Source organism: Atractosteus spatula (assembly GCF_055471065.1).
Source record: "Atractosteus spatula isolate fAtrSpa1 chromosome 10 unlocalized genomic scaffold, fAtrSpa1.hap1 SUPER_10_unloc_1, whole genome shotgun sequence".
Classification (NCBI taxonomy): Eukaryota; Metazoa; Chordata; class Actinopteri; order Semionotiformes; family Lepisosteidae; genus Atractosteus; species Atractosteus spatula.
Genome location: NW_028296612.1, coordinates 5,887,801 through 5,904,268, shown reverse-complemented (window position 1 = coordinate 5,904,268; position 16,468 = coordinate 5,887,801). Strand labels below are relative to the sequence as shown.

At 54.8% G+C, this 16,468-nt stretch overlaps 1 protein-coding gene across 1 annotated transcript in view; it reads right to left on the bottom strand.

Annotated features, from left to right (window-relative positions):
• The window catches only part of LOC148813629 (uncharacterized), a 64,712-nt gene that overhangs the window by 24,268 nt on the left and 23,976 nt on the right, over nucleotides 1–16,468 (bottom strand). Inside the window, exons 14-36 of the mRNA XM_088908073.1 lie at nucleotides 15,056–15,112; nucleotides 13,344–13,610; nucleotides 11,966–12,019; nucleotides 11,584–11,625; nucleotides 11,216–11,278; nucleotides 11,059–11,133; nucleotides 10,127–10,213; nucleotides 9,011–9,067; nucleotides 8,591–8,644; nucleotides 8,264–8,317; nucleotides 6,927–6,980; nucleotides 6,398–6,451; nucleotides 6,038–6,091; nucleotides 5,880–5,924; nucleotides 5,599–5,652; nucleotides 5,469–5,513; nucleotides 5,100–5,153; nucleotides 4,582–4,626; nucleotides 4,296–4,349; nucleotides 4,133–4,177; nucleotides 3,876–3,929; nucleotides 3,635–3,679; nucleotides 488–541 (exon numbers count right to left, since the gene is read on the bottom strand). Of these exons, the coding sequence (XP_088764199.1) occupies nucleotides 488–541; nucleotides 3,635–3,679; nucleotides 3,876–3,929; nucleotides 4,133–4,177; nucleotides 4,296–4,349; nucleotides 4,582–4,626; nucleotides 5,100–5,153; nucleotides 5,469–5,513; nucleotides 5,599–5,652; nucleotides 5,880–5,924; nucleotides 6,038–6,091; nucleotides 6,398–6,451; nucleotides 6,927–6,980; nucleotides 8,264–8,317; nucleotides 8,591–8,644; nucleotides 9,011–9,067; nucleotides 10,127–10,213; nucleotides 11,059–11,133; nucleotides 11,216–11,278; nucleotides 11,584–11,625; nucleotides 11,966–12,019; nucleotides 13,344–13,610; nucleotides 15,056–15,112 (1,467 nt within the window). The remainder of the gene's footprint in view (nucleotides 1–487; nucleotides 542–3,634; nucleotides 3,680–3,875; nucleotides 3,930–4,132; nucleotides 4,178–4,295; nucleotides 4,350–4,581; nucleotides 4,627–5,099; nucleotides 5,154–5,468; nucleotides 5,514–5,598; nucleotides 5,653–5,879; nucleotides 5,925–6,037; nucleotides 6,092–6,397; nucleotides 6,452–6,926; nucleotides 6,981–8,263; nucleotides 8,318–8,590; nucleotides 8,645–9,010; nucleotides 9,068–10,126; nucleotides 10,214–11,058; nucleotides 11,134–11,215; nucleotides 11,279–11,583; nucleotides 11,626–11,965; nucleotides 12,020–13,343; nucleotides 13,611–15,055; nucleotides 15,113–16,468) is intronic.

Sequence of the window (16,468 nt, the reverse complement as noted above, 5' to 3'; positions counted from 1 at the left end):
CTCAATCACGATTAATGAGAGTAATGGGTATCTGTGTAGGGCTCAATCATGATCAATGAGAGTGACTGGTATCTGTGTAGGGCTCAATCATGATCAATGAGAGTGACTGGTATCTGTGTAGGACTCAATCATGATCAATGAGAGTGATTGGTGTCTCTGTAGGGCTCAATCACGATTAATGAGAGTAATGGGTATCTGTGTAGGGCTCAATCATGATCAATGAGAGTGGCTGGTATCTGTGTAGGACTCAATCATGATCAATGAGAGTGATTGGTATCTGTGTAGGGCTCAATCATGATCAATGAGAGTGATTGGTGTCTCTGTAGGGCTCAATCATGATCAATGAGAGTGATTGTTATCTGTGTAGGGCTCAATCATGATCAATGACAGTGATTGTTATCTGTGTAGGACTCAATCATGATCAATGAGAGTGATTGGTATCTGTGTAGGGCTCAATCATGATCAATGAGAGTAATGGGTATCTTACTCTGTCACCCTTCATGCCAAAGTCTCCCTTCATCCCTGGGAATCCATCTTCACCCTGACAAGAACAACACACACCTTGGCTAAACAGTAATAACAACACAAATAATAACAATAACAATAATAAGCTGGAGCTGATTTCAGTGTGATCTACTCAGTGTGCTGGAGCTGATTTCACTGTGATCTACTCTGTGTGCTGGAGGTGATTTCACTGTGATCTACTCAGTGTGCTGGAGCTGATTTCACTGTGATCTACTCTGTGTGCTGGAGGTGATTTCACTGTGATCTACTCAGTGTGCTGGAGCTGATTTCAGTGTGATCTACTCAGTGTGCTGGAGCTGATTTCACTGTGATCTACTCTGTGTGCTGGAGGTGATTTCACTGTGATCTACTCAGTGTGCTGGAGCTGATTTCACTGTGATCTACTCTGTGTGCTGGAGGTGATTTCACTGTGATCTACTCAGTGTGCTGGAGCTGATTTCACTGTGATCTACTCAGTGTGCTGGAGCTGATTTCTCAGCTCAGCTCCGTGATCTACTCAGTGTGCTGGAGCTGATTTCACTGTGATCTACTCAGTGTGCTGGAGGTGATTTCATTGTGATCTACTCTGTGTGCTGGAGGTGATTTCACTGTGATCTACTCAGTGTGCTGGAGCTGATTTCACTGTGATCTACTCTGTGTGCTGGAGGTGATTTCACTGTGATCTACTCAGTGTGCTGGAGCTGATTTCACTGTGATCTACTCTGTGTGCTGGAGGTGATTTCACTGTGATCTACTCATGTGCTGTAGGTGATTTCACTGTGATCTACTCAGTGTGCTGGAGCTGATTTCACTGTGATCTACTCATGTGCTGTAGGTGATTTCACTGTGATCTACTCAATGTGCTGGAGCTGATTTCTCAGCTCAGCTCCGTGATCTGCTCAGTGTGCTGGAGCTGATTTCACTGTGATCTACTCATGTGCTGTAGGTGATTTCACTGTGATCTACTCAGTGTGCTGGAGCTGATTTCACTGTGATCTACTCAGTGTGCTGGAGCTGATTTCTCAGCTCAGCTCCGTGATCTACTCAGTGTGCTGGAGCTGATTTCACTGTGATCTACTCAGTGTGCTGGAGCTGATTTCACTGTGATCTACTCAGTGTGCTGGAGCTGATTTCAGTGTGATCTACTCATGTGCTGTAGGTGATTTCACTGTGATCTACTCAGTGTGCTGGAGCTGATTTCACTGTGATCTACTCAGTGTGCTGGAGCTGATTTCAGTGTGATCTACTCAGTGTGTTTGAGCTGATTTCACTGTGATCTACTCAGTGTGCTGGAGCTGATTTCTCAGTTCAGCTCCGTGATCTGCTCAGTGTGCTGGAGCTGATTTCAGTGTGATCTACTCGTGTGCTGGAGGTGATTTCACTGTGATCTACTCAGTGTGCTGGAGCTGATTTCTCAGCTCAGCTCCGTGATTTACTCAGTGTGCTGGAGCTGATTTCACTGTGATCTACTCAGTGTGCTGGAGCTGATTTCACTGTGATCTACTCAGTGTGCTGGAGCTGATTTCTCAGCTCAGCTCCGTGATCTGCTCAGTGTGCTGGAGCTGATTTCAGTGTGATCTACTCGTGTGCTGGAGGTGATTTCACTGTGATCTGCTCAGTGTGCTGGAGCTGATTTCAGTGTGATCTACTCGTGTGCTGGAGGTGATTTCACTGTGATCTACTCAGTGTGCTGGAGCTGATTTCACTGTGATCTACTCATGTGCTGTAGGTGATTTCACTGTGATCTACTCAGTGTGCTGGAGCTGATTTCACTGTGATCTACTCAGTGTGCTGGAGCTGATTTCTCAGCTCAGCTCCGTGATCTACTCAGTGTGCTGGAGCTGATTTCACTGTGATCTACTCAGTGTGCTGGAGGTGATTTCATTGTGATCTACTCAGTGTGCTGGAGCTGATTTCACTGTGATCTACTCAGTGTGCTGGAGCTGATTTCACTGTGATCTACTCAGTGTGCTGGAGCTGATTTCAGTGTGATCTACTCATGTGCTGTAGGTGATTTCACTGTGATCTACTCAGTGTGCTGGAGCTGATTTCACTGTGATCTACTCAGTGTGCTGGAGCTGATTTCAGTGTGATCTACTCAGTGTGTTTGAGCTGATTTCACTGTGATCTACTCAGTGTGCTGGAGCTGATTTCTCAGCTCAGCTCCGTGATCTGCTCAGTGTGCTGGAGCTGATTTCAGTGTGATCTACTCGTGTGCTGGAGGTGATTTCACTGTGATCTACTCAGTGTGCTGGAGCTGATTTCTCAGCTCAGCTCCGTGATTTACTCAGTGTGCTGGAGCTGATTTCACTGTGATCTACTCAGTGTGCTGGAGCTGATTTCACTGTGATCTACTCAGTGTGCTGGAGCTGATTTCTCAGCTCAGCTCCGTGATCTGCTCAGTGTGCTGGAGCTGATTTCAGTGTGATCTACTCGTGTGCTGGAGGTGATTTCACTGTGATCTACTCAGTGTGCTGGAGCTGATTTCTCAGCTCAGCTCCGTGATTTACTCAGTGTGCTGGAGCTGATTTCACTGTGATCTACTCAGTGTGCTGGAGCTGATTTCACTGTGATCTACTCAGTGTGCTGGAGCTGATTTCACTGTGATCTACTCATGTGCTGTAGGTGATTTCACTGTGATCTACTCAGTGTGCTGGAGCTGATTTCACTGTGATCTACTCAGTGTGCTGGAGCTGATTTCACTGTGATCTACTCAGTGTGCTGGAGCTGATTTCACTGTGATCTACTCATGTGCTGTAGGTGATTTCACTGTGATCTACTCAGTGTGCTGGAGCTGATTTCTCAGCTCAGCTCCGTGATCTACTCAGTGTGCTGGAGCTGATTTCACTGTGATCTACTCAGTGTGCTGGAGCTGATTTCACTGTGATCTACTCAGTGTGCTGGAGCTGATTTCTCAGCTCAGCTCCGTGATTTACTCAGTGTGCTGGAGCTGATTTCACTGTGATCTACTCAGTGTGCTGGAGCTGATTTCACTGTGATCTACTCAGTGTGCTAGAGGTGATTTCTCAGCTCAGCTCCATTTCTGATTGACAGTGTCCTTTATGGGACCACTTGTGACACATACTATCTAATTAATCCATAACTAATCCAAGGCATCAAGATCACTCACCTTCTCACCCTTGTGTCCCTTCAGCCCTCGAATACCCTCAGCCCCCTGCAATTTAAACATAGCTCGTTAGTTCTAATTAAGAGAAAGCAATTTACTCAAATTAACCCCTTCATCATCAGATCTGTAGAGCATTAGGGCAGAAAGAGGCAGCATGTCTGCAGCACTGCAAGGTGATAATCACTCTTCCTTTACTGTGAAACGCACACAACTCAAGTCCCCTCAATCGATTAAACCGACTGACCTTGACTCCACGAGGGCCAGGATAGCCAATTGGACCCTGGGGACCGCTGGGGCCCTGCAGAGAGACAGAGACACAGTGAGACAGAGACTCAGACTCAGTGAGGACAGAGACACAGTGAGGACAGAGACACAGTGAGGACAGTCTTGTGGACAGAGATACAGAGACTCAGTGAGGACAGAGACTGAGACTCAGAGACTTAGTGAGGACAGAGACACGGTGAGGACAGAGACTGAGACTCAGAGAGGACAGAGACACACCTGATTGCCTTTAGTCCCTGCAGGACCTTCCTTTCCTGGATGACCCTGAGGGACAGAGAGAAAGAACGAGCATCACACCTCCTGATACCAAGTGTCAGTACTGATATTGATCAATCAAACCCATATTGATCACGTTATTAGGACCAGCTGGTCAGCCACTCACTGGAGGTCCATCAGCGCCTGGCATGCCGGGCAGTCCTGGCTTCCCTCTGGGGCCCTGGGCAGAGACACACAATTACTACACAACTACAGCAACACAACGATACACAGTTACTATACACCTACAGTACCACAAAGATACCCAGCCCCTCTGGGGCCCTGGGCAGAGATACACAATTACTACACAACTACAGCAACACAACGATACACAGTTACTATACACCTACAGTACCACAAAGATACCCAGCCCCTCTGGGGCCCTGGACAGAGATACATGCCCCCACTCTCACCTTTTCTCCTGGGGGGCCCATTGCTCCCTGAGGCCCTGGCATCCCCTGCAATGAAACAGACAACACACACAGTTACACTGCTGTCACACACACACCCACACTGCCCTCAGCTCACACACACACTCACACTGCCCTGCTGTCACACACACACTCACACTGCCCTCCGCTCACACTGCCCTCCACTCACACACACACAGTTACACTGCTGTCACACACACACTCACACTGCCCTCCGCTCACACACACACACGCTCACACTGCCCTCCACTCACACACACACAGTTACACTGCTGTCACACACACTTTCACACTGCCCTCCGCTCACACACTCACACACTCACACTGCACTGCACTCTCACACGCTCACACACTAACACACACTCACACTGCGCTGCACTCTCACACACTCACACACACTCACATTGCGCTGCACTGCGTTCACACACACACTCACACTCCGCTGCACTGACACACACACTCACACACAGTGTTGCGCTCACACCTGAGTCCCCTCTCACCTGAGTTCCGGGGGTACCCTGCTGACCGGGGGGCCCTGGCTCTCCTTGTGGACCCTGAGAGAGAGTGAGAGAGAGACAGGCATGACCCAGGAGCACCAGCAACACAGGCAGAGGGAGAGAGAGACGGGCAGAGAGAGATGGACACAGAGACAGACAGACTGAGATCATCAGACACACTGTCAGACAGAGAGACGGGCAGACAGACAGCTGGACACAGAGACAGACAGACTGAGATCATCAGACACACTGTCAGACAGAGAGACGGGCAGACAGACAGCTGGACACAGAGACAGACAGACTGAGATCATCAGACACACTGTCAGACAGAGAGACGGGCAGACAGACAGCTGGACACAGACAGGAACCTACCAGATTCCCTTTGGGACCCTGAAGACCGTCGTTCCCTCTCACACCCTGGGAGAGACAGACAGCTGTGAGTGACAGCGGACAGGGCAGTGGGGTAACAGGGTGTGACCTCCGACCTGCAGCGTGTACTTACGGGAGGGCCGGGGAGTCCAGGGGGTCCTTTGGGTCCCAGAAGGCCCCGGGGCCCCTGGAGCAGGAGAGGAAGGAAGGAAGCGATGGATGAGAGACGCAGAGACACCTGACTTGTCACTGATAACAGCTGGGGACACAGTGCTGGCATACAGAACAGACTGGACAGGGAGACAGGCAGAGGGACAGAGGGACACACAGACAGAGGGACAGGGAGACAGACAGACAGAGGGATAGAGGGACAGAGGGACAGGGAGACAGGCACACAGACAGAGGGACACTCACTGGTTCACCTGGCAGTCCTCTGGGTCCGGCTTCACCGTCGTCACCCTGGGAGAGAGAGGAGAGAGAGGGGAGAGAGGAGAGAGAGAGAGAAAAGGAGGGTTAGGGAGATCGCACACCGACCTGACTGGCAAACAGAGCCCTGCCTGTCTGTCTCTCACCCTCTCTCCGTCGTCTCCAGGGGGTCCGGGGGGTCCCATGCCTCCTGTCTCTCCCTGCAAAGACAGACAGAGGAGAAAGAAGACTTGTTCACATCCTGCCGGTGGCCCAGTGCTGGACAGCTCGCTCTCCGACAGGGTCAGGCCGGAGTGAGACAGCGGAGTGGAGCCCTGCTGGCGAGGTGCTGTCTGTGCAGCAGCCCTGCTCACGTAGGGTCAACAACCCTGTCAGATCCCCACAGAGCTCCGCTCACAGACTCACAGCCTCACTGACTCCCAGAGCAGACAGCTGTCTGCACACCCAGGGGTGTCTCTGCGCCTCACTCAGCTGATCTCAGCCTGTGAACACTGATATCCACTCACCCTGTGGCCTTTCTCTCCTGGCAAACCAGGCAGCCCATCGAACCCACGGTCACCCTGTGAAAGAGAGTGGGATCCATTAATACAGACCCTCACACAGAGAGAGGAGTCCAGACCCTCACACAGACCCCAGAGACACTCCTCACAGAGAGAGAGGAGTCCAGACCCTCACACAGACCCCAGAGACACTCCTCACACAGAGAGAGGAGCACAGACCCTCACACAGACCCCAGAGACACCCCTCACACAGAGAGGAGCCCAGACCCTCACACAGACCCCAGAGACACTCCTCACACAGAGAGAGGAGTCCAGACCCTCACACAGACCCCAGAGACACTCCTCACACAGAGAGAGGAGCACAGACCCTCACACAGACCCCAGAGACACTCCTCACACAGAGAGAGGAGTCCAGACCCTCACACAGACCCCAGAGACACTCCTCATACAGAGAGAGGAGTCCAGACCCTCACACAGACCCCAGAGACACTCCTCACACAGAGAGAGGAGTCCAGAAGGAGAATGAAACAGGCACCTTGGATCCCGGCTCCCCAGGCATTCCTCTCGCACCATCAGCCCCAGAACGGCCCTGAGGAGATGAAAGAGTGCAGCTGAGCAGGTACTCCTGACACCCATCACAGATTTGAGAATAATTCTCATGATGCGAACAGAGGTTCCCTGATCTATAGTTGGGAGTGGGAAACATGTTGTTGAAGCCGATACCCTGGCTTCTCTCCAGACACAGCTGGGTGAGCTCCTCCAGTCAGGACAGGAGGCTCTACTGTACACAGAGGGGGGTGGGGGTGGGGAACAAGCTGCCCAGCCCTGCTGTTGAAGCCGATACCCTGGCTTCTCTCCAGACACAGCTGGGTGAGCTCCTCCAGTCAGGACAGGAGGCTCTACTGTACACAGAGGGGGGTGGGGGTGGGGAACAAGCTGCCCAGCCCTGTGGTTGAAGCCGATACCCTGGCTTCTCTCCAGACACAGCTGGGTGAGCTCCTCCAGTCAGGACAGGAGGCTCTTCTGTACACAGAGGGGGGTGGGGGTGTGGAACAAGCTGCCCAGCCCTGTGGTTGAAGCCGATACCCTGGCTTCTCTCCAGACACAGCTGGGTGAGCTCCTCCAGTCAGGACAGGGGGCTCTTCTGTACACAGAGGGGGGTGGGGGTGTGGAACAAGCTGCCCAGCTGTGTTGCTGACGACGATACAACAGATTCCTTCTAGAAACATCTAGATGAGATCCTCAGAGCAGCCAGTTACCAGCAGTCACACTAACTGGGTGGGTCCTCTACTGCCCTCTAGTGGTTTGTATTGAGAAATCACGTGTTTACACAGAGGGGGGCGGGGGTGGGGAACAGGCTCCCCAGCCCTGCTGTTGAGGCCGATACCCTGGCTTCTCTCCAGACACAGCTGGGTGAGCTCCTCCAGTCAGGACAGGAGGCTCTTCTGTACACAGAGAGGGGTGGGGGTGGGGAACAAGCTGCCCAGCCCTGCTGTTGAGGCCGATACCCTGGCTTCTCTCCAGACACAGCTGGGTGAGCTCCTCCAGTCAGGACAGGAGGCTCTCCTGTACACAGAGGGGGGTGGGGGTGGGGAACAAGCTGCCCAGCCCTGCTGTTGAGGCCGATACCCTGGCTTCTCTCCAGACACAGCTGGGTGAGCTCCTCCAGTCAGGACAGGAGAGGGGGGTGAGGGTGGGGAACAAGCTGCCCAGACTGGAGGAAAACGCATCTCTCTGCAGGTCCCGACATATTTGCAGGGGTACAGACGTACACTTTGTAAGACCCACGACACAGTGAACTCTATAACAGGCCCCCACTGTGCCATGACAACGGACAGTGTCACGCGCTCGGCACGGCGGTCGGTCACTCACTCTGCGTCCAGGTTTTCCCGGAGGGCCGGACATTCCCTGAGGTCCCCTCGGGCCCTGCGGACAGAGAGACCCGATCGTCAGTCACTCCGGGCAGATCAGCGACACAAACGCGAAGGCAGATTTCCAGGCGGGCTAACGGGCTCCCTTCGAAGTCCCGCCACTGATCCCAGACTCCCCAGGGCTGGGCCATGTGACCTGTCTGCCGTCTCCCCCCAGCTCCTTGGCTGGTCCCGGAGCATCGCGATCCGCTAACCGAGGCGCCGGCGGCTGAGGGCTCACGCACCGGACGCAGCACCCCCGAGAGGTCAGGGGTCAAGGGTCACTTACCTGAGGGCCGGGGTCCCCGCCTTCTCCTTTCAGCCCAGGACTGCCGGGGGTGCCCTGAGGGCAGCAGCACACAACAACAACAACAGCATTAATCACAACACACAATGACCGACAATACGTGTGAGCAGAATAAGCCCAGCTGACTAGTTATAACCAAGTTATAAACAATGAAATAGAGAATTACTGGAACAATTCATGACAGAAAAAATACCACAGCGTAACTATTACACACAATACTGACGGGATCATAACATAGTCAAACTAATCTTAAAATGATCAAATAGTCAATCTAACCGACATAAAATTTGACCATACAATCAGAACTAGACTGTCGTCTGATTGGCATTTTCTCTTTTGTTCTCCCTGGCACTGTGCCACCGCCCTCCCCCTCAGGCAGGCGGAGAGAAACAGGTCACTCACCAAGGGTCCTGGCCGGCCGGTGAACCCCATTGGTCCAGGAGGGCCCTTCAGTGCCATCTGTGGGCGGGACAGGAAGCAGGAAGAGGAGGTCAGAACACGTCACCTCAGGAGGCAGTTCTGTGTTTTCTGTCCTGGTGACTCCTCGGCGCCTGTGCTTTGCTGAGCTCTCCTGCCCTGCAGGACTGCGTGTCCTGTGCTGCTCTGTGCTGCCCTGTGCTGCTCTGTGCTGCCCTGTGCTGCCCTGTTGTGCTCTGTGCTGCCCTGTGCTGCTCTGTGCTGCCCTGTGCTGCCCTGTGTTGCTCTGTTGTGCCCTGTGCTGCCCTGTGCTGCCCTGTTGTGCTCTGTGCTGCCCTGTGCTGCCCTGTGTTGCTCTGTTTTGCCCTGTGCTGCCCTGTGCTGCCCTGTGTTGCTCTGTTGTGCCCTGTGCTGCCCTGTGCTGCCCTGTTGTGCTCTGTGCTGCCCTGTGCTGCTCTGTGCTGCCCTGTGCTGCCCTGTGTTGCTCTGTTGTGCCCTGTGCTGCCCTGTGCTGCCCTGTTGTGCTCTGTGCTGCCCTGTGCTGCCCTGTGTTGCTCTGTTGTGCCCTGTGCTGCCCTGTGCTGCCCTGTTGTGCTCTGTGCTGCCCTGTGCTGCCCTGTGTTGCTCTGTTGTGCCCTGTGCTGCCCTGTGCTGCCCTGTTGTGCTCTGTGCTGCCCTGTGCTGCTCTGTGTTGCTCTGTGCTGCTCTGTGCTGCCCTGTTGTGCTCTGTGCTGCCCTGTGCTGCTCTGTGCTGCTCTGTGCTGCCCTGTTGTGCTCTGTCCTGCCCTGTGTTGCTCTGTGCTGCCCTGTGCTGCCCTGTGTTGCTCTGTGCTCTGCTGTGCTGCGCTGTGCTGCCCTGTGTTGCCCTGTGCTGCTCTGTGCTGCTCTGTGCTGCTCTGTGTTGCTCTGTGCTGCTCTGTGCTGCGTTGTGTTGCTCTGTGCTGCTCTGTGCTGCCCTGTGCTGCCCTGTGTTGCCCTGTGCTGCTCTGTGCTGCTCTGTGTTGCTCTGTGCTGCTCTGTGCTGCGTTGTGTTGCTCTGTGCTGCTCTGTGCTCCGCTGTGCTGCGCTGTGCTGCGCTGTGTCTCTCTGCACGGTACTCACCCTGGCCTGAGAGAGGATGGCCTGAGCCTGAGCCTCCTGAGCAGAGACAACGGGACCCTTATCACCCCCACTGCTGCCAAACCGGAACTGCAGAGAGAGAGAGAGGGGTTAAAACAGTACAGTACACCCTGACTGGACACTCCAGTACATGAACACTGCACTGAGAGAGAGAGGGGTTCATACAGACACACTGACTGAACACTCCAGTACATGAACACTGCACTGAGAGAGAGGGGGGTTCATACACACACACTGACTGGACACTCCAGTACATGAACACTGCACTGAGAGAGAGAGGGGTTCACACACACACACTGACTGGACACTCCAGTACATGAACACTGCACTGAGAGAGAGAGGGGTTCACACAGACACCCTGACTGGACACTCCAGTACATGAACACTGCACTGAGAGAGAGAGGGGTTCACACAGACACCCTGACTGGACACTCCAGTACATGAACACTGCACTGAGAGAGAGAGGGGTTCATACACACACACTGACTGGACACTCCAGTACATGAACACTGCACTGAGAGAGAGAGGGGTTCATACACACACACTGACTGGACACTCCAGTACATGAACACTGCACTGAGAGAGAGAGGGGTTCATACACACACACTGACTGGACACTCCAGTACATGAACACTGCACTGAGAGAGAGAGGGGTTAATACAGACACACTGACTGGACACTCCAGTACATGAACACTGCACTGAGAGAGAGAGAGGGGTTCATACAGACACACTGACTGGACACTCCAGTACATGAACACTGCACTGAGAGAGAGAGGGGTTCATACAGACACACTGACTGGACACTCCAGTACATTAACACTGCACTGAGAGAGAGAGAGGGGTTCATACAGACACACTGACTGGACACTCCAGTACATTAACACTGAGGGGTTAATCCAGACAGATACTCACAGGCAGCATGATTGAAGTACCTGGTGGTCCAGGCAGCCCATCAGCTCCAGGAAGACCAGCTCGACCAGGGGGGCCCTGCGCACAGCACAGGAATTAGTCGACAGCAGTGGCAGAGTCACCCAGCCCTCACCCACACACACTGAGACTGCGGACTCACCCTCTCGCCTGGGTCGCCCACAGAGCCGGGGGGTCCAGGAGAGCCAGGGGGGCCGGCGAGACCCTGAGAGAGAGGAGCATGAGCACACACTGAGCCCAAGAGTGTGGAGACAGGAGGACAGAGAGAGAGGAGTATAGAGACAGGAGTGCAGAGGGAGAGGAGTGTAGAGACAGGAGGACAGAGAGAGAGGAGCATGAGCACACTCTGAAACCCAGAGTGTGGAAACAGGAGGACAGACAGAGAGAGTGACATGCAGGGGAGTGTAGAGACAGGAGTGTAGAGGTAGTGTGTAGAGAGAGGTAGTGTGTAGATACAGGAGGACAGACAGAGAGAGAGGAGTTTAGAGAGAGAAGCAGGGATGATCTTACAGCTGGTCCCTCTGGTCCTGGAGGTCCTTCGATCAGCATTCCCTAAGAGAGAGACAGACACATTTCAGAGCGCTGCTATTGGCTGTCTCCACGGAGGCCCGGTTCACCGGCCAATCACAGGCTCCAGACCCGGAGCAGCACTCTGTGCTGCGTTCCCATTGGACAGGAACCAGACACCGCTAGCCAATAGGAAGCCACTCTTCAGTCCTGGATTGGGCCGGTCTGATTGGCCGGCTGCGGGAGGCTGTGAGGTCACTCGACTGACACATGAATTAGCTCAATTCATACAGCTACTGAAACGCAGACCGGGAAGGTGTGGATAAACGCGCCAGCTGTTAACGGACTGGCGCGAGGAGGAACGGAGGAGAGGGGTGAGACTCACGGGTTCAAGGACAGCCGGTTCTCCTTTCTCCCCTTTCCAGCCTCTCACCGCGGCCTGAGGGAAACACACATGTAGAGAGGAACACGCAGAGTCAGTGGACACCTGGGCACAGACACACGCGTGTTCAACTTGATCGCGCGCACACACACACACACACACACACACACACAGGATAGGACCTCCTTCACCGATGTGCCCTGTGTAATGGAGGAGCCCACAGGCGCTGACCGCAGGACACCAGTACCGGACACCAGTACGGGACACACGCACGCACAGGGCTGGTCTGGAATCCAGCAGGTCTTCCCGGTCTCCTCCCTTGGGAGCAGAGAGGATCTGATCCTGACCCGGCCAGCTCCTCCCTCCTCCGCTGCCCTCAGTCGTTCAGCTCCCGGGTGGAAGAGACCTGGAAAACCTGCCGGAAACCAGGGATCCAGGATTTCCCAGGGATTTACACACTGCACCTCCGTGAGCCAGAGGAAACTGGCATCATCCGTAGTGCCTATCAATACTGATCAATACTGCCTATCAATACTGATCGATGCTACGTATCAATACTGCCTAACAATACTGATCAAAGCTACCTATCAATACTGATCGTCAGCACTGATCTCTAACACCTATGAGAAGTGATCAATACCGCCCCTCAGTACTGATATGGGGACACCGCACTCTTACCTGCGGACGCGCTGGACTGTTATAGCACAGCGCTGTGCCGTTATAACTGCCTGGCGCCCCGACAGCAGCCTGCAGCTGAGCGTCCGGTCAACAGCATGTCGACACAAAGCTCACAGCTGCCTGTTAGAGGTGCTGCCTGCGCATCACCAGCTCTGCGCATCACCAGCTCTGCGCATCACTAGGTCTGCGCATCACCAGGTCTGCACAGGGGCTGTGCAACACCAGCTCTGCGCATCACCAGCTCTGCGCATCACCAGCTCTGCACAGGGGCTGTGCAACACCAGCTCTGCGCATCACCAGCTCTGCGCATCACTAGGTCTGCGCAGGAGCTGTGCAACACCAGCTCTGCGCATCACCAGCTCTGCGCATCACCAGCTCTGCGCATCACTAGGTCTGCGCAGGAGCTGTGCAACACCAGCTCTGCGCATCACCAGCTCTGCGCATCACCAGCTCTGCGCATCACCAGCTCTGCACAGGGGCTGAGCAACAGCAGGTCTGCGCATCACCAGGACTGCACAAGACACCACCGGCACGTACGGCCTTTCTCCAGCAGGGGGCGGAATGGCTCCCCCGGCCGCAGTTTCGCCTCCCACAGGTCCTGCGGCGCTGCCGAGCGGGACAGAGCCAGGCGGAGGCGAACTGGCGGACCGGTCAGGGCGGGAAACCCTGCGCAGGGAAACGCGTGTGCCCGGGGGTTACTCACGCCTCCCTCCTCGGTCTCGGCTGAGAGGGCGGGGCCGAACTGCGGGGGGGCCAAGCGCTCGGGGTCGGGGCCCGGCGGGGGGTCGCCGTAGTCCCTGTAGGAGTAGTCGTACTCCCTCGGCCCCACGTCCCCCGTCACGTACTCCTCCGTGAAGAGCTCGTCCGGGCTGGGCTCCTGCTCGGGGCCCGGGTGGGGCTGAGGCTGGGCCACCTCCGCCTCCGCCTCCACCTCCGACTTCTTCTCTGTCACTGGTGTCTTCTCCTCCTCCTGACAGGGAGAGGAGGAGGGACAGGAAAGAGAGGGCAGAGAAAGAGCAGAGAGGAGAGAGACAGGAGAGAGAGAGAGGGCAGAGAGGAGAGAGACAGGAGAGAGAGGGCAGAGAGGAGAGAGACAGGAGAGAGAGAGGGCAGAGAGGAGAGAGACAGGAGAGAGAGAGGGCAGAGAGGAGAGAGACAGGAGAGAGAAAGGGCAGAGAGAGGGGAGAGAGAGGCAGGAGAGAAAGAGCAGAGAGGAGACAGACAGGAGAGAGAGAGAGGGCAGACAGGAGAGAGACAGGAGAGAGAGGGCAGAGAGGAGAGAGACAGGAGAGAGAGGGCAGAGAGGAGAGAGACAGGAGAGAGAGAGGGCAGAGAGGAGAGAGACAGGAGAGAGAGAGGGCAGACAGGAGAGAGACAGGAGAGAGAGGGCAGAGAGAGGGGAGAGAGAGGCAGGAAAGAGAGAGGGCAGAGAGGAGAGAGACAGGAGAGAGAGAGAGGGCAGAGAGGAGAGAGACAGGAGAGAGAGGGGGCAGAGAGAGGAGAGAGAGAGGAGAGGGAGGAGTGAGAGGGGGAGAGAGGAGCGAGAGAGATCACAGACAGGAGAGAGAGAGGAGAGGGAGGAGTGAGAGATCGGGACAGGGTGACAGAGAGAGGCAGGGAGGTTGGTGAGTCTTACCTCAGACAGACCGACACACAGACCGACTGAGAGGGAGAGAGGGGCTGGGGACACTGTGAGCGCAGCGGCGCCTGCTGGACATTGGAGGAACTGCAACAGACAGCCTGTGGCCCTTGCACCCCCTAATGCCTCACCAGTGTCCCTGACAGAGCTCAGTGTCGCCACCTGTCTGTCAGAGATCCAGGATCTCTCCCTCTCTACCCGTGTCCCTTACCGAGGGTTCGGGTGGAGCGTCACAGACAAACACCACGCCCTCAACTCCAGCACTGTCACACCTGGAGCGGATCAGACTGCTGCGCACTGGGAGTCTGACTGACAGCACTGTCACACCTGGAGCGGATCAGACTGCTGCACACTGGGAGTCTGACTGACAGCACTGTCACACCTGGAGCGGATCAGACTGCTGCGCACTGGGAGTCTAACTGACAGCACTGTCACACCTGGAGCGGATCAGACTGCTGCGCACTGGGAGTCTAACTGACAGCACTGTCACACCTGGAGCGGATCAGACTGCTGCGCACTGGGAGTCTAACTGACAGCACTGTCACACCTGGAGCGGATCAGACTGCTGCGCACTGGGAGTCTGACTGAAACTATTCTTAACTTACAAGTAAAAAAATCCAGTCCAAGCTGTCTGCTCCATTACAGCAACCTGCTCTTAATCTAGAAAAGATTAATGCTCTTTTCTAGGGCTCTTACTGTCACACAAGTCTGGGGGCTCAGAGAGAGTCCGAGAATTATCACAGGGGGCGCTGCTCTGAGCACAGACTGATACTCACCGGGACACCAATCACCAAGAGTAGGACCCAGATTCCCTGTGTCACAGCCTCCACACACTGACAGGAGAGCCCAAACTGTCACACACTGACGCACACACTAACGCACACTGTGACACATACTGACACACACTGCCTCACACTGTCACACACTGACACCCACACTGTCGCACACTGACACACACAGTCAAAAAGTCACACTGTCGCACACACTGTCACACACTGACAGGAGAGTCCACACAGTCGCACACTGACAGGAGAGTCCACACTGTCAGACACACTGTCGCACATACTGTCGCACACTGACAGGAGAGTCCACACTGTCACACACACTGTCGCACACTGACAGGAGAGTCCACACTGTCACACACTGACAGGAGAGTCCACACAGTCGCACACTGACAGGAGAGTCCACACTGTCACACACACTGTCGCACACTGACAGGAGAGTCCACACTGTCACACACACTGTCACACACACTGTCGCACACTGACAGGAGAGTCCACACTGTCGCACACACTGTCACACACTGACAGGAGAGTCCACACAGTCGCACACTGACAGGAGAGTCCACACTGTCACACACACTGTCGCACACTGACAGGAGAGTCCACACTGTCACACACAATGTCGCACACTGACAGGAGAGTCCACACTGTCACACATACTGTCGCACACACTGTCGCACACTGACAGGAGAGTCCACACTGTCACACACACTGTCGCACACTGACAGGAGAGTCCACACTGTCACACACACTGTCGCACACACTGTCGCACACTGACAGGAGAGTCCACACTGTCACACACACTGTCGCACACACTGTCGCACACTGACAGGAGAGTCCACACTGTCACACACACTGTCGCACACTGACAGGAGAGTCCACACTGTCGCACACACTGTCGCACACTGACAGGAGAGTCCACACTGTCACACACACTGTCGCACACTGACAGGAGAGTCCACACTGTCACACACACTGTCACACACACTGTTGCACACTGACAGGAGAGTCCACACTGTCGCACACACTGTCACACACTGACAGGAGAGTCCACACAGTCGCACACTGACAGGAGAGTCCACACTGTCACACACACTGTCGCACACTGACAGGAGAGTCCACACTGTCACACACACTGTCGCACACTTCCAGGAGAGTCCACACTGCCACACACACTGTCGCACACACTGTTGCACACTGACAGGAAAGTCCACACTGTCACACACACTGTCGCACACACTGTTGCACACTGACAGGAGAGTCCACACTGTCACACACACTGTCGCACACACACTGTCGCACACTGACAGGAGAGTCCACACTGTCACACACACTGTCACACACACTGTCACACACTGACAGGAGAGTCCACACTGTCGCACACTGACAGGAGAGTCCACACTGTCA